The sequence below is a fragment of the Cimex lectularius genome, unplaced genomic scaffold (genome assembly GCF_000648675.2).
Source record: "Cimex lectularius strain Harlan isolate CLEC.00 unplaced genomic scaffold, Clec_2.1 scaffold173, whole genome shotgun sequence".
NCBI lineage: Eukaryota > Metazoa > Arthropoda > Insecta > Hemiptera > Cimicidae > Cimex > Cimex lectularius.
In genome coordinates, this window is record NW_019392800.1 from 932,120 (window position 1) to 956,935 (window position 24,816).

Sequence of the window (24,816 nt, forward strand, 5' to 3'; positions counted from 1 at the left end):
GTTAATAATTAATTGGAACATAGTGTTAACATATATTTTGTACAATATCACCCATATATTTATATTTAAATAAGTAAGGATCAGATTTATTGTCTCTGAATGTCCCAGTTAGTGAGATCAATTATTATCACGTTTTATAATTAATTTTTATTTTTAACCCACTTATTGGATCTAGTCAAATATGTTTTATTACATATATATTATGCTGTCACTTCAAGGAATAATAATGTGAGCGTTAATACAATATATTCAATCAATTTAGCCAATATTTAAATCAAATATATTAAAAATGAATTAATTTATATAAATATCAATTATAGTTAATACTGATAAAAATAAATCTGATTGTTATAATCTATGCATAGGATTAATCAATCAAAACACATGATTTCGTTATAAAAACATTTAAGACTTTGTAGGGCACAGCCAGAACATTTGTTACATTTGCACTGAAGACCTTTGGCACAAGTGCCCAAAAAATTGGATAGTCCGCCACAACGCTGACCCGGGCCCTGTAAAAATACACGAAACAAAAATAATATGTTTAATATTTAAATAAGCTAATAAATAAATAACTTACTTTTGAGCAAACTTTTCTACCACAATAATCTGTCACAATTTCATATTGGCATTTTTCTATTTCTGGTTTGCAACTATTGTCTTCATGACAAGGAGGGCAAAATGGTTTGCTGTTAATTCTAAAACAAAAAGATATTTTTTACAAAATAATAATAATAAAATAATTGCATTTTTGATGACCTATACCCAGCACTGAACCTAGAGGGTGATAAGGGAAACCAGCAAAGGCCATCATCGTTTAAGACAGGTTCGTGGGATGGGTAGAGAGGGTTGGAACAGAAGTTAGGATTGAGAGGTTGGTGTGAAACTTTTGTAAACAGGATAAGATCAATTCATTGAAAGGAATTAATTCACTACTTTTGTGGTCCGCTTGACCAAAATTAGTACATGACAATTAATTAAGGTTTTTAGTTGAGATGAAAAAAAAACTAATGGCACGAGAGGGATTCGAACCCACGACCTTCGGCTAGATACGCCGCTGCTCTACCACCTGAGCTATCGTGACCTCGATCCACTCGGACACCAACTTCCCATCTCAACCCCACCTTTTGAATTTTCCCTCCTTTTTGCCATTTTTCAAATGTCGTGTAATCGGATTGAATTCTCGGCGACAATTGAAATGGCCACGGAGAGCTTTAGTGAAGTATACTTCATTTTAAAGCAATAAATTCACTAATTTCATGGTCCGCTTGACCAATTAATATGGTACAATTAATTAAGGTTTTGAGGTTGAGATAAAAATTAATTAATTGTAAGATATTAATTGGTCAAGCGGACCACGAAACTAGTGAATTTAATATGTGAACAATGTTTGTAAATCCCAGGCCCTGAAGATGATCTCAATAAAGATCAAAAAGTTGGCATGATAAAGAAAATGTTTTTCTGAAACCTACATCACACCAGACCGCATCTCACGATTTCTGAATAATAATCATAGTAAGAAACTTGGAGCATTCTTCTAAGGACTTTTGACTGGAGTGCTGATGGATTAGTGGTATTCCACAGCGTATGTCCCACACGGTCGGTTTGTTGTTGTTTTTTACAGTCATGTCTGATTTCAGTCTAAAAGTAGTTGTCCAAGTTGTAAGTAATGCATAACTTGTGTAGATATGGGTAGTTCCTTGTTGTTGACTTGTAAAGTGTACAAGGATGTTTATTTATAGTGAACTTGTGTGCATGTGTTCTCTTTTATTTCTCTCATTTTGCACCATTCTTTGATAAGCTCAAGTATGCTCCTGGATATCAAAGATGGCTTGAGTAGAATTCAAGTTAGGAGATATGGAAGTGGAGGTGCAATGTGTTGGTCTTCAATAAATTAAAATTGAATTGGTACTGTTAGAAAGAACAGACTGGTATTTTTGAACAATTCCTAGTCGTATAGATTGTCAAGATTTATTTTTATATTCACTAATTTCGTGGTCCGCTTGACCAATTAATATGTTACAATTAATTAAGGTTTTTAGCTGAGATAAAAAAGTCAATGGCACGAGCGGGATTCGAACCCACGATCTTCGGCTTGATAGCTCAAGTGGTAGAGCAGCGGCGTATCAAGTTGAAGTTCGTGGGTTCGAATCCCGCTCGTGCCATTGACTTTTTTATCTCAACTAAAAACATATTTTTTTCTTTCCAAAAGGTAGATTGGGGATGAGGCCAGGAAGACAGAAACAACATTTATTTTCTTGTCAAGCTTTCGGCAGAATATATCACCTTCATCAGGACTTTGAAAAAGATCGCGATGAAGGTGATATATTCTGCCGAAAGCTCGACAAGAAAATAAATGTTGTTTCTGTCTTCCTGGCCTCATCCCCAATCTACCTTTTGGAAAGAAAAAAATATATTTAAACTGAGAATGCTGATCAATCACCAAAGAAAATATTAATCAACTAAAAACCTTAATTAATTGTAATTTATTTTTATCTTGATTTATCTTGTTACGGATTTATAATAGAATAATTTATCCTTAAACACTCTGGATCAAGGTATGGTCTTGAAAAAAAAGCAAATTCAGTTATCACTACCAAGTTTTCGACCTATATTAAGGTTATCGTCAGGGCCTATATTAATTTCACAATGAAAAACATATTTGTACAGTTGGTTTATGCCAATCTGTAGACATATTTAGGATTGTTTTGTAAGTTCTACATAGTTATACTGATTGTTAAATCAATTGTACAAATATGCTTTTCATATTGTGGAATTAATATAAGCATTGAAGATGACCTTAAAATAGGTCGAAAGCTTGGCAGAAACAACTGAATTTGCTTTTTTTCAAGACCATACCTTGATCCAGTGTTCATGAGTGAAAAAGTGGTCGACATTTCTAATATTGAAAATAGAATAATTTTATAAACTTAAACATGTGAACACATACCTCATAACATAAATAAAATTTTTGCAAATAAAAAACTAAATAAATACATATGTAACTGTAACAACTAAACTAAATGTTTTAATTAAAAAGTTCGAAAAATACAGGTACATGGTAACACAAGGATAACTTTTTTGTTTTGTTTTGGTTTTTAATGTTTTATGTTTAGGTTTGTGAAATTCGTTCGTTTGCTTTAGTCAAAAGCCTGAAATGGTTGTTAATCCATTTCCACTATTTCACCTTGTTTCTAACCATTAGTTCTTTTTTATTAATAAATTTATTTTTGCTTAATTGTTATTTGGCTTATCATATCCAGACCGATTCTTCTAATTAAAACAAAGATTTATTATGAAATAACAAATTTTCCACGAATTGATAAGATGTGGAGGAGGAGGTTATCAACGGGCTGACACACGGTTCAAATTCACTTTAAACGACCGTGCAACGGCTGATGGATGAAAAAACACTAGCTAGGGAAAAAAAGCTGGGTTGTAGATGAGAACAAGGCCAAACAATTCCCACTCTGTTATGGCGATATTCTATTTTTGGTTTGGAAACTGTAGGCAGAAAAGACAAAATTTAATAATTTTGTGATGCCACCAAGAAAATATATCATCCATATTCATTGTTTACATAAAATATGCTGCCTTATTTAGTTTAATTCTATTTTGATTCCAGACTATTTTTTTTTAATTTTTCTATTTGTACAGGTTTTATGGCACTTAAACTTTTGTCTATTGTGTTCAATCTATCTCAAAGGTTTTTTTGAAAAATTTTTGTATTCTCAATTGTACCAAGAATGGCTTTCCGAGGCACCATAGCTTTTTCCTTGGTATTGCAATGCGTTTCTATGGGACAATGTTGTCAATATTGGTCATCTGTTAATGGTTTCCTTTTTAAAAAAAATGGAATTCACTCCATTTATAGTTTTTTTTTTCCTCGGAGGTCATGATAACTCAAGTAGTAGAGCAGCGGGGTATTTAGTTGAAGGTCGTGGGTTCGAATCCCGCTCGTGACATTGACTTTTTTATCTCAACCAAAACTTAATTAAAAATTAATTAATTGAAAATAATTTATTCTTTTTATTAAAATTTTCTCTTTTTCCCATTAGCTTGCTGTCTTTGCTTGCTTTATGCCTGGCATACATTCCCCGTAATTCATGTGTCTCTTTTATTGGGGAGAACTTTTTTAACAACGGTAAATCAATAAAATATAAAATATGTACATATTTTCACAATAAAAAAATAAAATAAAATACATGTTACATTATATGGCATGGTAATAAACCATCTGCCGGTCGTATGTCTTTAATAACCCAAGTTCTTTTTTCTATAGTTTATGACAAAATGTAGGCCTATGTATTGTTCCAAGGTTTCCTGTTTTAAATAGGATGTATACTGCCCCGTTGCTTGAAATTCCCTCATGGCCTGCAGACGTTAGCATTATGCTATCTGTAGATGTTTTAGGGTGTTTCGACAGTGCCAGACTAGTTTTTAATTGTTCTTAATTGAGCTTTAGAGCTTTTGGAGCTGGTTATCTAATAGTATACAGAACAGTTCCTCACTGAATATGGCACAATGCGGAAATGTTTAAGTAGTAAAACAAACAACCGCAAGTGAAGACAGATTCAATAAGTGACCCAGTGCTGGCTCAGCATGACTTCACTGACTCGCAGACAACACCCAATATCAGTATTATTATTCTTGCACCCTTTTGCTATTGACCTCATGTGCACATGTTTCTGTAGCTAACAATTTGGGGTGAGAACTAATAGGAGTTGCCACTGCTTAAACAATTGTCTTCTACTCTGTAGCCAATTATTTCAGATTCCTTACACCTGCATCGTTGCAACTCATGATAAGGAATGTAGAAGACTATTGCGACAAGTGGAACCTTAAATTGAATCTGCAGAAATCCCAAATTATGGTCTGTCGGCAGGGAGGCGGAAGACTTAAGAAAAACGAAAGATGGTTCTTCAAAAGTGAAAGAGTGGACTGCGTAAACTGATACAAATACCTTGGTATCAATTTCACTAAGTCCTTGAAGATGAAGCATCACTGCAGAGAGAAGGCCAGCAGCGCTAAGTATGCCGTTAATAGTCTGTGGTGCAAAATAATGACCAACAAGAAGATCCCACTAGAGAAAAAGATGGTGATATTCAACAGCACCCTGAGGTCTGTAGTATGCCATGGTGCGCAGGTCTGGGATTACTTATACTTGAAGGAAATAGAAAATGTACAGAAATACTTCATCAAGAAATGCTCTGCCTGCCAACTAGTACCCCAGACTACATCCTATATATTGAGTGCTCGGTCACACCACTCTACAATCACACTTTGAGCCTGCATTTGAAAAATATAAGTAAAGTACTGAATCACACACCTGACAGACTGACGCAGTTTTTGGCCGACGTAGTAATAAATAAAGGCATATTATGGCACAAGCAGCTGTCAGAGTTAGGTAGATTGTACGGTGTAGGAGTAAGTAGGGAAGAATACCTTACCTCCTCTAATACCACGGACCTGATAAAAAAAATGGGAAGAGAGCAAAAGGAAAGACCTGATAACCCGCGCGAGAAACAGCTTACATCACAACTTGTACGCAAGACTGGATTTTCACTTAGGGCGAAACTACATGGAGTGCTCTGATATGACAGCCTATGAGGTGTCTCTGGTCTTGAGGGCGAGGAGTGAATTACTTCCGCTGAACTGCCAACAAAGGTTAACATGGAATGCACACCTCAGGAGGCACGACAGGACCGCGCCATCATTTGCTCCTTATGTAACCTCAATGTCCCGGAGTACACTCTCCACTTCATGGGAGTGTGCCCCGTTCTGAGAGAGTTCCGCCAAAGGTACTTTGGGAAACTGAAGCTGGATGTAGAAGAAGTCATTGCAATCCTCAACGGAAGGGATAACTGGAGGAAGCTTGTGGTGTACCTCATTCACACCCTGCGGTACCGAAAATACCTGGTTGACCGATTCAATTTTTAAAATCAAAGGTCATTCTAAAGATACAAAAATAGGTATTCATTCAAGATTCAAAAATTGATAAAGCAACTCGACAGACAGCTAAGGCCATTGTCAATTTAGCTTTTTCTTTGGAAATGTAAAGTTAATGTAAATACTTTGTGTAAATAAAGCCTTTATTCATTCATTCATTATTTCAGACTTGTCGACAAGTTCTCAACTCTCACTAATGGAGCAAGCAGTCAGCACTAGCTACAGCAACAAGGGTACTTGCAGCATTGTCTCTCGCACTCTCAGCCGACTGCCTGTTGCATGAATCCCTTCATTAGCTAGCAAGTCTATCAACTTGTGCTACATGGATCATTGTCTGCACCTATAACACAAGCTATTCCCAGGGCTACCAAAAACCCCAGTCTCTAAAATTCTAAATGATCTTTCTTTGATCTATGTTTAACAAGATTGTATATGTGACTGGGTCTGATTATAAGGTAAAACAGGGCTATAAGGTCATCTTAGGATTTACTCTCCATGTTCTACCATCTTTGTCACATACTTTGGACTTTTGGTGACCTGGGTTCTCGTGAGGTGTGCATACCATGTTAACCTTTGAGAACTATTCCTCTTAAGTGACAACGGAATGCTTTATTTCGCAGGGTTGAAGCTGCAATATCTAGCACCCTTGGAGAGCCTTTAAAGTTGCCTGGCTACCTGAGAGTATTATTATAGTTCCGCGCTTGAGAGTTATGTTTTTTTTTTTATTGTGCACATGTTTCTATTGCTAATAGTTTGGATTGAAAGTTGGTTGTGGTGGTGCTGAGGGTTATGTGGTGCTAATAGTTAGGTTATTTATGTCTATTCCCCTCAACTTTAAGCTATCTGTATACCAAGAAGAGTTCTAGGCCTTTCTTTTTGTTTTATCCCTTCATTTTGCTATATTTTCTATGTTGAAAGGTTTTTGTCATAGTATTTTCTCTGATATCAGATTAGTTTTTTGATTCAGACTATACCAAATATTATATTGTATTGGAAATAAAGCGTACAGAGGAATCTAAATTTGGTGGAGTCTGAAACGGAAGTCTTAATAATCAAGGTGTCTAAATTCGTTTTGAAAGAACATAAATAAGGGTTGATTCATCTATGTTTAGCCATCTGAACTAAACAGAAAAAAGTGATGAAAGATGCCAACAACGTCACGCTGTCATATGTTCGAGTGAAAAGTAGGAATTCCTATAAATTTCTATAAAAATTACATTGTAGCTTTAATCAAAAAGGATTTGATAAGATTATCGCTTCAATCCGTAGAATTCACAAGTTCGAATATGAACGTCTGGCCCCTTTCCGCGACCAACAATGAAAACATTGCCAGATAAACAAATTCTTTGCCCTAAATAAGTGTTTACTCGGGGTCAAACAAGAAAAAACTTTTCTCCGCATATCGTGTCGTTTCTGTGGGTCCTCCTGTTTCAACATACTCGACCCAAAATTAGCACGTTAGCACAAAACGTGTTTTGTCTTAGGCCGTTTTTGATTTTCAGTCCTTTGTTTTTGATGCATGCAAAGAAAGCAATATCATCATTTCAATGTTGTTTTCCCAGGTCAAAAACCAAACAATAAACAATTCCCGTAGAAGGCTAAATTTCAAGAATTGGCAATTCTTTTTCTAAACCAAAATATATTTTTCTGCTTGTTATTAATTAAAGTGATCAAAGAGCATTCTTTACTAAAGAATTTATAATAGTTATACTAAAATTAAACCAATGTTATATCTTATTTTTCCATTATTCTCGTAATGTCCTACTTTGTACAGGGGTGTTTCATGCCTTTTCGTCGTGTCGGCTTAACACAATCTTTAAACATTTTTGGTCTTTATTATTTTAACAATTTCGTCGATTATTTATAGTAAACATTGTTTCCTGTTCTAGGTAAAGCCTACTATCTATTTAAGATCTATACTAACTATTTCCATTGGGCGAGAGACCAAATAACTTCTTTCAATTAATTAATCTTTATGTAAGGTATTGGTTGAAATAAAAAAACCAGTGCCACAAACGGGATTCGAACCCGCGACCTTCGGCTCAATACGTCGCTGCTCTAACCACTTGAGCTATCGTGACTTCGATCGGATACCAACTCTCCATCTCAACCTGCAACCGTTCGAATGAAAATGGCAAAAAGAGGGAAAATTCGAGAGGTTGTAGGCTGAGATGGAGAGTTGGTATCCGAGAAGATCGAAGTCACGATAGCTCAAGTGGTAGGGTAGCGGACTAGCGGCGTATTGAGCCGAAGGTCGTGGGTTCGAATCCCGCTCATGGCACTGGTTTTTTATTTCAACCAATACCTTACATAAAGATTAATTAATTGAAATAATTTATACTAACAATTAATCCAGTACGTGTTACGTTCCATTGATTCCTAAAAGAACAGAATCTATAAAATCGTTGGCGTTTTCATCAAATCTCAAAATTCTTGCTCATGCGAATATATCTTCTTTTCTCTTAAATAGGAAATTCAAAAAGATCAGGTTTTGAACGAAGCATATATGTTTTTAGGGCAGACAAAATTAACATTTTTATCTGTTCACTAGTTTTCGTGGTCCGCTTGACCAATGAATATCTTTCTATTATCTCAACTAAAAACCTTATTAATTGAAAGATTTTTATCTGTGCTTATGAGGAAAAAACCCTCCACATTTGTGCACTTTTCTTAAAAACCATTGAATCAATTTTAATTAAATTTTGCATGTTTGTGAATATGTGACGGACAGTTATGGTTAGCAAAATCATTCCTAAAGCAATTGGTTTTAATTTGAGAAAAAATTTAAATTTGAAAAAAAAATCTGTCGACTTTTTTTGTAACTAAACTTTTTTTTCTCCTAAAATGAATATAATTTTTACAATCCCTTAGCTACAACTATTCCAAACAATCAATGATAAATATATGACAAAAGTGCTCTTTTATACGCGAAAACGTGGCAAAATCGTAATTCGTTCTGCAAAGACCTAAGCTTCAATAGAATAAGTTGGATGCTTTGGATTTTAGACAATTGTTTATGACGGTAGAAGCTTTTTGAGTTTCTTTTTTTTTCTCAACCCTTTCGCATTCATACAGCATGCTCTTTCGTAGAGAGACGGATGGTTCAAAATGAATTCTCTATAAATAATAAATAAAGCAAATCAATTTAATTTTTCATACCTCTAATAAATAAAAAAAAATGGTTTAAAAAATAATTTGAAGAGAAAAGTATAAAAAATTACTACATTTTTGATAGCTCTTATACTCGATTCTTATCAGGCTATGAAGTAATAAATAATTATTTATTTAAAAAAAACAGTAGACGAGGAAATTGGAATTAGAGGAAAAAATAAAGAAATCCTTAGCCAAGAGCGAATAAAGCAGGAAAATCGAGCAACAAAGCCGAAAGGAAGTTGAATAAGTACGAGAAAGCTGAAGTTGGATGTTTTAACGCTTTCATTTAGAAATGAAAAATTCTAAAATGAATTTTCTACAAACAATAAATAAAACAATGTAGTTTTACTTTTATAATTAAAATAAATAAATAAATAATCCGAGCACTGGTGTTTAAAAAAAAATATTGGCGTTATCTTTCGTAGCCTGATAAGAATCGAGTATAAGGGCTATCAAAAATGTAGTAATTTTTTATGCTTTTCTCTTCAAAATATTTTTTTAAACAATTTTTTTAAATTTATTAGGGGTATGAAAAAATTAAATCAATTTGTTTAATTTATTATTTATAGGGAATTCATTTTAGAATTCTTCATTTCTATATTTCTATTTCAGCTTTCTCGTACTTACTTATTCAACAATATAGAATCGAGTAAAAAGTGTATCGAAAATGTAGTAATTTTTTATGCCCTTCAAAATATTTTTTAAAACATCTTTTTAATTTGTTTCATTAATTTTCCATTTCTATATGTAAGCGCATCAAATTTCAGCTTTTTCGTACATATTCAAATTCCTTTTGGCTTTGGTGCTCGATTTTCCTGCTTTATTAGCTGTCTCTTTGCTACTACGAAAATTCTAAAATGAATTTTCTATAAATAATAAATAAAAAATTAGTTTTATTTTTTATACACGTAATAAATTAAAAAAAGATTATTTGGAGATCGTGAGATGCGGTCTGGTGTGACTTAGGATTTAGAAAAACATTTTCTTTATTGTGCCAACGTTTCGATTTTTATTGAGCTCTGAAGATGATCTCAATAAAGATGGAAACGTTGGCACGATAAAGAAAATGTTTTTCTAAAACCTACGTCACACCAGACAGCATCTCATGATCTCCAAATAATCATTGGCTAACGGTCACTAAATACCACACATTAAACAAAAGATTTAAAAAATATTTTGAAGAGAAAAGTATACAAAATTGCTACATTTTTGATAGCCGTTATACTCGATTCTTATCAGGCTATGAAAGATAGCACCAATATTTTTTAACTACCTCCAGTGTTCGGATTATTTATTTAAATATTTATTTTTAAAAAACCAGTAGGCAAGGAAATTGGACATATAAGGAATAAAAAAATAAAGAAATCCTTAGCCAAGAGACAGTGAAAAAGGCAGGAAAATTGAGAACCAAAGCGGAAAGGAAGTTGAATATGTAGGAAAAAGCTGAAATGGAGAAGTCTAAAATGAATTCTGTACACATAATAAACAAAACAAAGTTAAGTTTTTATATCCCTAGTAAATTAGTATTTTGGAAAAACCAGCGGATCAGCCCAAAGAACGTTCAAAGCAAATTTTAAAAATAATATGCCTTTGCGTTCCCCCAATAAATTTAAGGCCCGTTTCAATTTAGAAAGGGACCGCAAAGAATTTTATTGAGACCAGTTATATAAACGAAATTGTAAACCCATTGTCGGCGTTTGGAACAACGGGGCGAAACGGTTCAAAAAGATTAAAACTCAGGTACGACCCGATCTTCCCCCTCGGTTTTCTACAAGGTTGACCATTTTGCAAAGAACGGACAAGTAACAGGATACGTTATGTAATGTTCTATTAATAGTTTTTTTGCATAGTATCTCTATTATATCTCTAAAATGTGTACTATCTCTTTGTGCACATTATTAAAATTTAAAATTTCATAACCAGACCGTATGGATCTTCGATCGTGCCTTTAGTCATGTTCAGTAGAAACCAGATCAATAATTTTGATTTTTTCTTATTTGTTTGAGCGGTTTTTGATTTTTCAGATAGTTAATTTCAAGGATATTTCGTATGCCACACCCGAAAAAATCAGGGGCTTCGAACGTCGCAACTTAAGAATCTACATGTAAGGTATTGGTTGAGATAAAAAAGTCAGTGTCACGAGCGGGATTCGAACCCAGGACCTTCGGCTAGATACGCCGCTGGCTCTACCACTTGAGCTATCCTGACTTCGATCCACTCGGACACCAACCCACCTTTCGAATTTTCCCTCCTTTTTGCCTTTTTCAAATGTGTAATCTATTCGATTCTCGCCGACAAATGAAATGACCACGGAGAGGTTTAGTGAAGATATACTTCATTTTGCTTATTAAATCCATTAGATTTCGTAGTCCGATTGACCACAAACTTCTTGCAATTAATTAATCTTTATGTAAGGTATTGGTTGAGATAAAAAAGCTCAAATGGTAGAGCAGCGGCGTATTAGCCGAAGGTCGTGGGTTCGAATCCCGCTCGTGACACGGACTTTTTTATCTTAACCAATACCTTACATAAAGATTAATTAATTGAAAGAAGTTATTTGGTCACTCGGACCAAGAAATCTAATGGATTTAAGAATCTACCGTGACTCTTTGACTACTATCCAGCTTATTCCTGTTATTAGTAGTTATCGCAATCCGGTATTTTCATGCTTAGAAAAGTATATTGATTAGCTATTTTTCGAACTAAAGGCTGAAGCCTGATTTGCCCATAGTTTCTGATATAAAATCTAATAGGATGTTTTCTCGATCATGGAACACATTATATATGTAAATAAAAAGTGTATTAATGAAAACCATCATATCTTACCTGTATGCTTGTAGAAAAGTGATGGCGACCACAAGAGTAAAATAGTTGCACAGAAACATCGTTCGATTTCAGTACCTAAAAACATTTGAGAACCTGTCAACTATCGTTTCGAAGGTTAAGATGTTTGTTCTTTTTTTTTTTTTCTTGCAGTGAAGTGAAAATGTTCTGCACAAGAGAAAATCGAGACCGAACAGACCTGGGTCACTTCAACAGGCATAAAGGGACGTTAGCGACCGCAGGACCGAACCGCTCGACCGGCGAAGAACAAATGGATCGAAATGTGAATAAATTCAAACCAAAAAAAAGACAAAATCGACGGGAGAGATGCAGAACAACAAAATCCCGAAACCCCCTCCGTTCAAGGGTCGTTCTTCTCTCTTATCACGATACTGGCTAATCTGGTACACAGTTAATAGTATTGTTTCACACGTGTATCTCATTCGACAAACTATCCGAGATTAAACTGGGCATTTTTATTAGCGGCGAGGGAGGAAAAGTCTAATTATTGTCCCTCACGGTTCTCAAGATAACCCCGCCTCTTTTAGGTCGTTTTGTTATGTGTCGGCACATGCGGCCTTTGATTGTTTGTCTATTTACAGAATTTTATCGTTTTCCAAATTATAATCGTTCAAAATCGTTTTTGATATCCGCATTAACCAAGAGCGAGGCGTTTTAGAAGCGGCCTATTGTGAAATGTGAATAAGACCAATTAGAGACGGATTTTAATTTCGCTACATAAAAATTTTGGGTAACGAGTCTCGAACCTTTTCAAATTCAATTTAAGTGAAATTTTTGTGATCGCACGGGTTTGTTTGAATTTCTCATCCAAAATGGAATACCGAAGCCTCCAATGGTCGACGAAGACGCGTGTAACACCAGCTCAAGACGCGAACGACCTACAAGGTAATAAATGCCATTTCTAATTTACATTTTTTAAATAGAAAAAAATTCATCCACTTGCATCAACTCTGGCCTATAGTTTTCTTTATGAAAATTGTCATTTCGGAAAAAGCCAAATGAGTATCTATTGTAATAAAACCCACAAGGTCGAATGATTGATTACAAAGATACCTACCAAAAGAAAAGATCATATCCACTAACAAACTCATTTCCTTATAAAAAAAAAATACAGTAATTAAAATTTTAAATGCTTAGAAAAATGCTTTAAAAACTAAATAAATCTTATGTGAAACGATTTTCATTAACTGTTTCACTTTTTAACTGCTGGAGAAACAAAAGAAGGCTTGTGTAATCTTTTGTTTTGTGAAATATTGAAAACTAGATTTTATGCTTAAAAATAATTCATATATAATTTTCGCGTGCTACTTTTCTTTAAATACATCTTTTTTTAGATATATATTTTCCCCTAATATTTACCTTTTTCTGATTGATTTTTTGTTTAGTCTGTTCAGGCTTCTCCAGTAAACATAGTCCACTTGTCTCACGATCACCCTGTGTATTTTGCACAATACATTAAAATTGTTTTGTATCGAAAACGCGCCGATATGGGAAAGCTATCCCCCGTTTCTATCTAACAGCTATCTCAGATAGATTACACCGGATCCATTGTTGACTATTTACAGCTTCTATTATTATCATCTAAACTGTAGGTGTCTATTTCTTTGGAGATTCGATCTTTTTTTTCGGCCGTCAATACGATAAGCCTGTTTGCATTTTGAATTATGCAGCCTTAGCATATAATCTATTAGTGTAAGGTTGATAACAATTGTGTTATAATTATTTATCGCCAGTACGCTAGCAGACCTTGCCCTAACTAAAAATATCTAATAAATGTCTATACGCAATTTAAACTATAATCACCTTTTTATTTATTATTATTATCACCATTATAATTTTTTTTTTAAGAGAAAATAAAAGGCCTGGGAGAAAATATTTCACTGTACCTTTACTTTCTTGCAGACCTATGAGTTTTTTTATTAACTGAAATTTGCTCAAATAGTGGAACGGAAATTTTCCAAATATTATTTGAAGCCATTATATTTAGAGGTCTATTGACCAAATTATTTCTTTCAAATAATTAATCTTTTTTTTAATGTAAAGTTTTGGTTGAAATGAAAGCCGAAGGTCGTGGGTCCGAATCCCACTCGTGGCACTTTTTCATTTCGACCAAAACCTTACATTAAAAAAAAAAAAAATTAATTATTTGAAGTTTGAAACATGAAAAAAGACAACCTACCACTGAAGATGTTGAAATTCCGGCGGGCAGAGCGATAGGCGGACCAGGATGATCGTAAAACGTCCAAACGATCAGATCATCGTTCTTCAGACCACGAGAAAATTTCAAGGTTAATTAAAGAGTCGAAGAACATCGAATGACCGAGTCGTGACAGCGAGCACAAGCGGACCCAGGGTCGACTGATGGAGACACTGGCAACATTTTGTCTTAGTCTTCCCAAATGTCGGGTGGTGGTAATGGAAGTAGTTGTACGTTTGTCCACGGATTGATCGCCTGTCGTGTTGGTCCGCCCATTCTCGCTTTGCGGTACTGGCCAAAGGTTGTTTTGTATTCTAACTGAAGTTGTTACTTCGAATAAAGCAGGCCCAAAAAATATATTATTCTTGAAAAAACTAATTCGGATTCGTTTTAGACACCCTTTAAAACCCGTAAATTCGAATTATCATCGCAAATAAAAAAACAAAACACTTTTTGGGGTGGTTAAGCGATTTTTTTGTCTCCGATGTTCAATGTTCCACTTAAACGTTCATAACTATTCTGGATTTGATTTAAATTCAACATTTTGGCAACTGTTATAAAGCTGAATGTCTCTTCTTTCAGACTATGTCAAAAAGGTTTAGATGTTATGTTATTTATAAGGGGGAAAAATAATGATGAAATAAACCAAAACACTTCAAACGTTTTATTTTATTTCTCCTCTTCCAATTTATTTAAGGAAGTGCGCTTTGTGCCTTTAATTATATTTTATAGTTTGTAAATCTTTTAAAGTTTCGTGTGGAAGGGTTGAGGGGAAAACTAGAGGCATTTGGAAGGTGAAAAAATGAGAAATAAAAAACCAATTTTTTTATTTTCATAAAAATTTGTGTTCAGTGGTTTTGTCGGTAGGAAAAAAGAATATCAACTTTTTTTCTTGGTAAAAAAAAAATTTTACTATACTTTGCTACGTCGCTTGGTGATAAATTATGTATTTCAATATCTACCATACTCATGCTATGGCTCGTAAGTGACCGACCGACTCAGCAAAGTATATTAAATATATTTTTATCAAGAAAAAATTTGATATTCATTTTCTACATCCTAAAAAACACCTGAATACAAACTGTTGAAGGAAATTTTTTAAAATTTTTCCTTACTCTGAAGCTTTCGATTATTTTTTTTCAAAAACCAGAAAATACTAAAAACATTAGAACAATTCCACGGATCAATAGGAAACACAGCAAGAGTTTAGGACTCTACAGATTACACTAAATGGCGCAAACTTGTCCTTCGTAAATAAAATACAACAGGAGAAATAAAATAAAACGTTTGAGGTAGTTTTGTCAATTTCATCCTCATTTTTCTTACTTAAAATACTATAAAAACTAAAGGTTGCTGATATAGGCTCAAAGAAGAGAAATTAGGCTTTCCGATGGTTATAATAGTTGGATTTGTAATAAATGTTATGTGTTATGAATTTTTAACTGGAACACTGGACCATACGAGAAAAAATGCCTTCGGTAGATCAGTCCAAAAATACCGATAACATTACGATTCCACGGATCAACAAACTTTACAAGGGTTAAGAACCCTATAAAATACAAGTAATGGCACTAAATTTACTAAATTGTTCTCCGTAAATTAATTACAACCAGGGAAATAAAATGACAAATTTAGAGAGTTTTGTTGATTTCATCCTTATTTTTTCACTTATTAAATTCACTAATTTCGTGGTCCGCTTGACTAATTAATATATTACAATTAATTAAGGTTTTTAGTTGAGATAAAAAAGTCAATGGCACGAGCGGGATTCGAACCCACGATCTTCGGCTAGATACGCTGCTGCTCTACCACTTGAGCTATCGTGACCTCGATCCACTCGGAGACCAACTTCCCATCTCAACCCAACCTTTTGAATTTTCCCTCCTTTTTGCCATTTTTCTCTCAACTAAAAACCTTAATTAATTGTAGTACATTAATTGGTCAAGCGGACCACGAAATTAGTGAATTTAATGATAAAAATGAAGTATAATTCACTATAACTCTCCGTGGCCATTTCATTTGTCGCCGAGAATCCAATCCGATTACACGATATATGAAAAATGGCAAAAAGGAGGGAAAATTCAAAAGGTGCGGTTGAGATGGGAAGTTGGTGTCCGAGTGGATCGGGGTCACGATAGCTCAAGTGGTAGAGCAGCGGCGGATCTAGCCGAAGATCGTGGGTTCGAATCCCGCTCGTGCCATTGACTTTTTTATCTCAACTAAAACCTTAATTAATTTCTCACTTATATTACCATAAAATCTAAGCAGTTTTTACATAGGATGAAGTATGAGATGTTCACCTTTCTATCGGTTGTTCGACAGTTGATATTAAATAAAATCCAGAGGAGTTAAGAATTTTCAGTGAAAAAGCGGACATCGGCGAGAAAAAATACCACCCGGGATTAATCACACACTGGTGGACACTCTCAACACGACACTCAAGAGTGACACATCTACACGGAAAACAAACACTTTGAGCCCTGAAGATGATCTCAATAAAGATCGAAACGTTGGCACGATAAAGAAAATGTTTTCTAAAACGTACGTCACACCAGACCGCATCTCACGATCTCCAAATAATCATTGGTTATCTGTCACTAAACACCACACACGCTAATGATAACAATAAAATAAATCAATTTTTTTTCTCTGAAATTGTCTGCCTTCCAAATGCCCCTGACTTTTTTAAACATCACAAAAATGGTCATCACTCTGAAACAATTCCACCGATCAACAGAAAACGTTACAGTAGTTTAACATCCAATAAAGTACTCTTAATGGCAGAAACATGTCCACCGTAAATAGATTAGAACAGGAGAATTAAAATAAAACCTTTGAGTAGTTTTTGTTAATTGCATCCTTTCTTTTCTCACTTACAATGACATAAACTATTAACTTTTTGGTATAGGCTAAAAGAACAAAAGCATTCGGCTTTCTAAGGATAGCAATATTGTTGAATTTGGATAAAATCCAAAAGAGTTATACATCTTTAAGTGGAACACCTGATATCAGCGAGAAAAAATTCCACCGGATTAATCAAGATCAAAATTGTAGATCTTTCGTTTGCGATGAAAATTCGTATTTAAGTGTGTGGTGATTAGTGACTGTTAATCGATATTTATTTAGAAATCGTGAGATGCGGTCTGGTGTGATGTAGGTTTCAGAAAAACATTTTCTTTATCGTGCCAACGTTTCGATCTTTATTGAGATCATCTTCAGGGCCTGGGATTTACAAACATTGTTTACATTTAACAAATACATTTAGGATGTGGAAAAGTGAATTTATACAATGCAATATATATATGTATATATATTTTTTTTAAATATAAAAAATAAAATAAAAATGTAAAAAATATATTTTTGATAGAAAGAAAGATGATCTCAATAAAGATCGAAACGTTGGCACGATAAAGAAAATGTTTTTCTGAAACCTACGTCACACCATACCGCATCTTACGATTTCTAAATAAATATTCGTATTTAAAATTTTACAGGATGCTTTAAACGAGCCAGAATTGATTTTTACAAAAACAACTTTTTTACCTACTGTACTAGAAGCGTTTTTTGCAACTTTTTAGATGTTTAATCACATTTAATGCAAACCTGAATTTTATTTTCTTATCCAAGAATTTAAAAAAATGCCTGTTATCTAATAGCGTTGAAATATTGTACATGAACAACGAAAGCAGAAAAAAAATTAAAGACATAAATTTGTAATTAAATTATAACTCGAATATACAGGTTGGTCCAATGCATTTTGAACATCGTTGTGAGTCTCTTTTTTTTTAAAGCATTTTATTTCACAATAAAGAGATTAAGAAAATTAACAATCTTACATAATTCATTCCTTTTTTAAATCATACATCGTCAACAATGCTGCTTAAAATTTTCAAAATCACACAGTTCACTCTGCTTTTGTTAAATTTACAAATTTGAATCACGATTTTTTAACATTCCAGATTGATTTTACCGTCGAAAAGTTCGTTTTTGGAACTTCGAGTACACAATAAGAAAGCTTATTAAATGAAGAAGTTTTTATGAAGTTTGGCACCCCTACAATTTTTTTTACGACAGTTCGCAACAGCAGAGGTCATATCAACCCTCGTGGTGCCGTTGTTTTTGAAAAAAAACAACAAACATTTGTAAGTATGTCGGGTTTGAATGCAAGGGCCGCTGGATTCGAACCCGGGACCTTTACCTTACAGTGATAAGCGCCGTGTCAACGCCTAAACCGTTGCGGCTACCGACGCCCCCTCTCCTTGAAATACAGTTATTTTTGGAATTGTATCAAAAGTTTCTACTTTTTTAAAATTTATCATTTTAGATTGAATTAATACATCGGCGTTTGATAAGATTAAAAATAGTTCCTTCTTATAGGAAATTTAACGCTGAATTCAGAAATGTGGCTAAAAATTGGAACAGAGATTCTAGATATAGAAAAAAAAGATAATTTATGGATTAAGGTCGAGATTTTTCGAGAAAACTTTGAGATAGAACAGCTCGGTTGGTTGCACTCTATTTGGAATGTACTATAACCCAATATTTTTTCGAGGTCTCTTGGTGGATTTCATCACTATTTTTCTCACTTACGATAACATAACATCTAACCCTTTTTGGCATAGGATGAAAGAAGAGACATTCAGCATTCCAACGGCTTTCATAACGTTGAATTTGGATAAAACCCAGGGAAGTTGGGAATTTTTAAATGGAACACCGATCATGGGAGACAAACAATTGTCCCTGCCTAATGGAGCCCAAAAAGTCTATTTTTTATTTGAAATGAAAATTCGTATTTAAGAGCTTTAAAAAGTGCCTACAACGAATCTGAATTATTTTTTTAACTTACTTTACTCCGAGCGTTTTATTGGTTTTTGCAACTTTTTACAATCTAGTCCCATTTAATACAATCCTGCGTACTATTTTCATATCTTACTAAAAAGTTAAGAATACAAATCGACTGTTACATGAAGTACATAATACCATGAAATACATGCATACCAAAGCCAGGAAGCCACATTAAAAAAAAAAAAATGAATTAACCAAATTATTCATTTATCTCCTGGCCCGTAGGGGCGCTTTATGCGATGAAATTTCATATTTAAGGGCTTTAAAGGAGGCTTAAAACCAATCCGTATTGATTTATTCTAAAACAAATTTTTTTAATCTGCTTTACTCGTTTTTTGGTTTTCGAACATTTTGTATAACTAATCAATCCCATTTAATACAATCCTTCATATTATTTTCATATCCTTCTTTGAAACTTAAAAATAGTAATCGACTGATATAGGAAAACCTAAAAATACGTGCACAAAATATCCAGAAAAACACGTATTTAAAAAATATGTAAATTACTCATTTTTCCTCTAACCCCTAAGGATGCTTTTTTGAGATGAAAATTTGTGTTTAATGGCTTTAAAGGGTGATTAAAACTATCCCGTTTTTCCAAAAAATAATTTTTCTTTACGTACTTTAATAGTTTTTTTTAAATTTTTGCAATATTTTATACAACTAATCTTATTTAATATATCCCTTCATATTATTTTCATATCGTGTTTAAAAATACAAGTTGATTTACATTTAATAACCATGAAATACATACACAACGAAGCCAGAAAACCATATTTGAGAACAATGTAAATTACTCAAAAACAACTTTTCTTTACTCGTTTTTTTGTTTTTTTGCAACATTTTATATAACTTCATTAAATTTACTAATTTCGTGGTCCGCTTGACCAATTAATATATTACAATTAATTAAGGTTTTTAGTTGAGATAAAAAAGTCAATGGCACGAGCGGGATTCGAACCCACGACCTTCGGCTAGATACGCCGCTGCTCTACCACCTGAGCTATCGTGACTTCGATCCACTCGGACATCAACTTCCTATCTCAACCCCACCTTTTGAATTTTCCCTCCTTTTTGCCATTTTTCAAGGAGGACTTTTTATCTCAACTTAAAACCTTAATTAATTGGATGATATTAATTGGTCAAGCGGACCACGAAAAATAGTGAATTTAATTAATTAAAATGAAGTATACTTCACTAAAGCTCTCCGTGGCCATTTCACTTGTCGCCGAGAATCAAATAGATTACACGACATTTGAAAAATGGCAAAAAGGAGGGAAAACTCAAAAGGTGGGGTTGAGATGGGAAGTTGGTGTCCGAGTGGATCGAGGTCACGATAGCTCAAGTGGTAGAGCAGCGGCGTATCTAGCCGAAGATCGTGGGTTCGAATCCCGCTTGTGCCATTGACTTTTTTATCTCAACTAAAAACCTTAATTAATTGTAAGATTGTTTACATATAACAATTACATTTTGGATGTGGAAAAGTGAATTTATACAATGCAAAATATATTTTATATTCAAACAAAGTATTTTACTCACTCAATTTGGTTTATATTAAAATAAGTTTGTTGTAATTAATATAACGACAATAATAAATGTAGTTTGAATAAAAATATGAGTGTCCGGTCCTTTTGTCTTCGACTGTACTCGATGCGACCCGACGAAAATCTGGACAGCGGGGATCGCATAGCGTAGAGTAGGGTGGCATAGCATAGCATCGGGCAGATGTGCACGGGGGTAATGCAATCTTAGTATTAGTTTTTATTAAAAAAATTAATTTTAATTCACTAATTTTCGTGGTCCGCTTGGCCAATTAATATTTTTCAATTAATTAAGGTTTTTAGTTGAGATAAAAAGTCAATGTCACGATCGGGATTCGAACCCACGACCTTCGGCTAGATACGCCGCTACTCTACCCCCTGAGCTATCGACACTTCGACTCCGCGCTTGTGACATTGACTTTTTTATCTCAACTTACCTCACCTTAATTAATTGAAAGATATTAACTGGTCAAGCAGACCATGAAAACTAGTGAACTGAATAAGTTAAAATGAAGTATATCTTCACTAAAACTCTCCGTGGCCATTTCAATTGTCGCCGAGAATCCAATCCGATTACACGACATTTGAAAAATGGCAAAAAGGAAAGTTAGTGTCCGAGTGGATCGAGGTCACGATAGCTCAAGTGGTAGAGCAGCAGCGTATCTAGCCGAAGATTGTGGGTTCGAATCCCGCTCGTGCCATTGACTTTTGTATCTCAACTAAAAACCTTAATTAATTGTAATTTTATATAACTAATCCCATTTAATAAATTCCGTCATATTATTTTTATATCCTACTTAAAAATACAAATCTGACATATAATATCTATGAAATACTTGCATAACAGGTTTTTTGGTTTTTGCCACTTTTTATATGTATAATAACATTTGAAACAATCCTGATTTTATTTCTATATCCTAGATTTAAATACCAAACTTAATTTTTTTTCTTCGGTTCCTAGGGCTTTGCAAGAAAGCTTAGATATTTGTCTAATATTTTCCGATCTAATATCACCAAAAAAACGTTTCATTGCAATTTGGTGATCCCACGTCTGTACTTTTTTTTACGAGGGTTCGCAACAGCAGAGGTTATATGAAGCCTCAGGGTGCCGGTGTTTTTAAAAAAAGTCCATTTGTAAGTATGTCGGGTTCGACTGCAAGGCAGCTGGATTCGAACCCGGGACCTTTACCTTACAGTGATGAGCGCCGTGGCCAGCGCCGCCCCCTACGTCTGTAGTTAACCATAATTTTAGCCTGCTAACTACTCAGTTTCATCCGGAATTGCACTTAGAGAGAAAAAAAACTAATATTACTATCTTTCAAGTATGTTAATATTTAATAAATTTTCATCTATTACACAAAAGCCTCTCAATATTTTTAGTTAGACGATTTTGGTTAGCTTCGCAATTTTACAGATGCTGCGTACAGCTCGTTGACTTGGTGCGGGGGCGGTATCAACAATCTACAAAATACGCCTTTCATCGCCGAAGATACTGCGACAGAAAAATAAAGGTAAGAGTCATTTTGTTTGCAAACAGTAAGAGACCGCGTACGCAGATATGGCAGGGGGAGGATTTCAGAGTGGGAGCTCAGACTTGGCAGAGCGTCTTTCTATTTCCGTTTCGACTCTTAGATGACGAGTAAACATCCGCATCTTGACGCACTACACAATAACGTCCATTGAACAATAATTTCAGATTTCAACAGAGCCACTCTCAGAGTGCACAGCTCGTCGTCCAGTGCTATAATGTGAAAGGTGTCGCCTTAATTCGAAACGCCTGAAGAACCAGTGAGGTAAGACGATGCCATACACTAAACCAGATTTTTTTCACATTCTAACCTTTACTAAGATCTTCGATAATCCGTCATACAAAATAGATTGGACTTTTCATGAAAAAAAAACGATGGTAATTTCAAAAATTTCAATGGAATTTCGAGGGATGATGGAAAAACAATCGCCATCTAAATTTTCTTGAAATATCAACCTCCGTTACCTTTTTCTTCTTTCTTGTTTCTATGTACTTCATGTTCATGTTACAATCACAACCAGTGAGCATAATGTTATTAGCTCATTTAAGTCTTTCTTGTAATATATAAAATTTGTTTATTTGTATGCTGTACATTTTGGCGGAAAAGTCTGGTCAAGTTTGTATCGCCTTGAGCAACTTGATTCGGGTCGTTGCACCTATCTGGCGTTGTATTCGTTCATTAACACCCGATGAGTTTTCTTTAAATATAAAATTGTTTTTTCAAAGTCACATTCTTCTTTTGTAATTTTAAAACTTTCAACATCCTTTCTCTATTATAAAATTATTTATTTCCTGTATTATTTAAATTCCTGTATATAATTTTCTCCTGCGATTGCTACACCAAAAACTCTCTTGAGGGATAAAACATAGTCATATTTTTTTTAATTCATCTCCTTCCATTTCCTGATGATATAGCACGAAACATCGCAATTATGTTAAATTTTTGCATTACATTAGGTATTCGAGCCACGTAAGACAAGTGAATAGTTTCATTGATTAATTAGAAGCTTTTTCCTCCATTTTTATCAAGAATGTTCTGCTGGAACGTGTATTAAAGAAGTCAAAAATGTTTTTTTTTTCGACGTACAAATGAGGCTTTTACATAAATGATTTAAAAGAGGTATAGTTGATGACCGTCGGACTTTATTATCGGCAGCTTATAATTGGCAGTATTTCAACAATACAACTTAAAAGAAAAACGGAATTTGTCTTGGAATTTGATATCTTAGGTGACATCGCACCTAGACAAACATCACTGATGCAATATTTGATATCGTTTCGTTCAAATTTGTTCAAGCTGATCTCGGGACTCTTATCGATATTCCTTGGTTAGAATAAAACGACAGGATTAAAATTTCGACTCGATTTCGAAAAAAAGCCTAGGTGAATTGCAACATTCAAGTTTCCTAACCTTTACGTGTTATATTTAAAACTTGGCGCATGCTTCACCTTGACCTCAGGGAATGAACGAACTCGGAGCTAATGCACTTACCTCCACTTTTGATTTGTTGATTCTTGTATTGTAATAAAAAAAAAATTGCAACTTTGGCTTCAAGTTGTAATCAGACACAGACTCTTCTGTCTGTGCTGTGATTCCCTGTGTCTATCTCTTTCAACTCTGTAACTATCACTCTATAAATAAATGTTCTGTTTAACCTAAAGTTATGAATTCCATAATGGCAGTATTGAGCCTTTCGTTTAAACGTATCCTACAACAGTTTCATGAAAGGTTGCTCCCGTAAAAACGTGGTCGTTTACGAGGATTGTACATGCAGATGTAAATTCATTAGAATTTGGCCTACCGCACACATCGAGGGATATTGTTTACTTTGTTCTGTACTTATAGCGCACTGGTGAGTCCAAAATCATTAAGGAATTGATTAGGCCCAATTATAACGGTTTATATTCAGCTTCTTTTGTTTTATTATATCTGCGCCCTCGAGTTAAAACTGGATAAGTCGAATTTTGGACAAATGAGATAAGAACATATTCCATTAAGACTTTAAGCCTGACAGACTAGCAAAAAACCACTTTTAAACTCTGCCTTTTGAGTAATAAAATTTCTTTGCGTAACCAGTTTTGTGTTGACGGGGCTCGCACTGAGCTGGGTGAGGTTCGGTTGGGTTGAACCCGGTTTAAGAGGCTCTTGATAGTTTTGTTTGACAAAATGCTTCCATGTACCTTCTTGATGCTAGATTCATCGGTGTTCCAACATATACCCTTCCTGGATTGAGTTTTTCTCTTTTCCTCCTCATTTTTGGTACTATGTTCTGGTTTTTTTACCCTGTTCACGTCTTCATCCTAGGAGCCAGGAATATCGGAGGCTCTCACATTAAGACTTTCTTGTCCTTCCATTCAAGTTTTAATCGCTTTGGAGATTCTTCTTTATTGATGTTTAGCTCACTCCAGGGATACAAATACACGAGCATCTCTATTTTTGTAAATTCTCTTGGTTTTGTTGTTTGTTTGATTTTATCATCCCAGGCAATTGCACCGTACATCTGCCTCACTATCATTGACAATATCTGGTCTACGACATCAGTTTTTTCCTGCTGTCCTTCCTTTTCTGTTGTAGCGCCAATATCTTTTCGCAAAGTTTCCTAGTGTAACTCCTCAATATTTGGCTTCATTTTTCAATGCTTTGTTTTTAAAAGGATTACCTGTAAGTCAGTCAAAATGTATTTTACATGGATTTGTCTAACTCCGTTGACATGATAGATCGCTTCTTATTGGTTAAACTCCTCCATAAAACATAACCT

At 34.3% G+C, this 24,816-nt stretch overlaps 2 protein-coding genes across 6 annotated transcripts in view; one reads left to right on the forward strand and one right to left on the reverse strand.

Annotated features, from left to right (window-relative positions):
• Positions 1-15,134, reverse strand: LOC106666650 (neuroparsin-A-like). 3 transcript variants are annotated; one of them, XM_014393987.2, is made up of 4 exons: positions 14,126-15,134; positions 11,929-12,003; positions 581-698; positions 1-512 (listed from the first exon to the last, which is right to left on the reverse strand). In XM_014393987.2, exons 2-4 carry the CDS (start codon positions 11,985-11,987, stop codon positions 372-374), a joined length of 318 nt encoding a protein of 105 aa, XP_014249473.1. In that variant the 5' UTR covers positions 11,988-12,003; positions 14,126-15,134; the 3' UTR covers positions 1-371. The 3 variants fall into 3 exon arrangements, with proteins under 3 accessions (XP_014249473.1, XP_014249474.1, XP_014249475.1); XM_014393988.2 differs by lacking the exon at positions 14,126-15,134 and adding an exon at positions 13,306-13,745; XM_014393989.2 differs by lacking the exon at positions 14,126-15,134 and adding an exon at positions 12,125-12,206.
• The window catches only part of LOC106666649 (E3 ubiquitin-protein ligase AMFR-like), a 19,649-nt gene continuing 7,575 nt past the window's right edge, over positions 12,743-24,816 (forward strand). Inside the window, exons 1-3 of one of the 3 annotated variants that reach the window (XM_014393984.2) lie at positions 12,743-12,831; positions 21,944-22,040; positions 22,226-22,322. The gene's annotated coding sequence lies outside the window, so the exon portion shown is untranslated. Of the gene's footprint in view, positions 12,832-21,943; positions 22,041-22,078; positions 22,323-24,816 lie in introns of those variants that run through there. The other 2 variants (XM_024228043.1, XM_014393986.2) reach the window with 2 other exon arrangements.

Coding starts and splice junctions, on each gene's coding strand:
- LOC106666650 (XM_014393987.2), bottom strand. CDS start 11,987: ATGTTTCTGTGCAACTATTTTACTCTTGTGGTCGCCATCACTTTTCTA. Junction 699..11,928: donor ACTTTTCTACAAGCATACAG/GTAAGATATGAT, acceptor TTTTTGTTTTAG/AATTAACAGCAAACCATTTT. Junction 513..580: donor GTAGAAAAGTTTGCTCAAAA/GTAAGTTATTTA, acceptor GTATTTTTACAG/GGCCCGGGTCAGCGTTGTGG.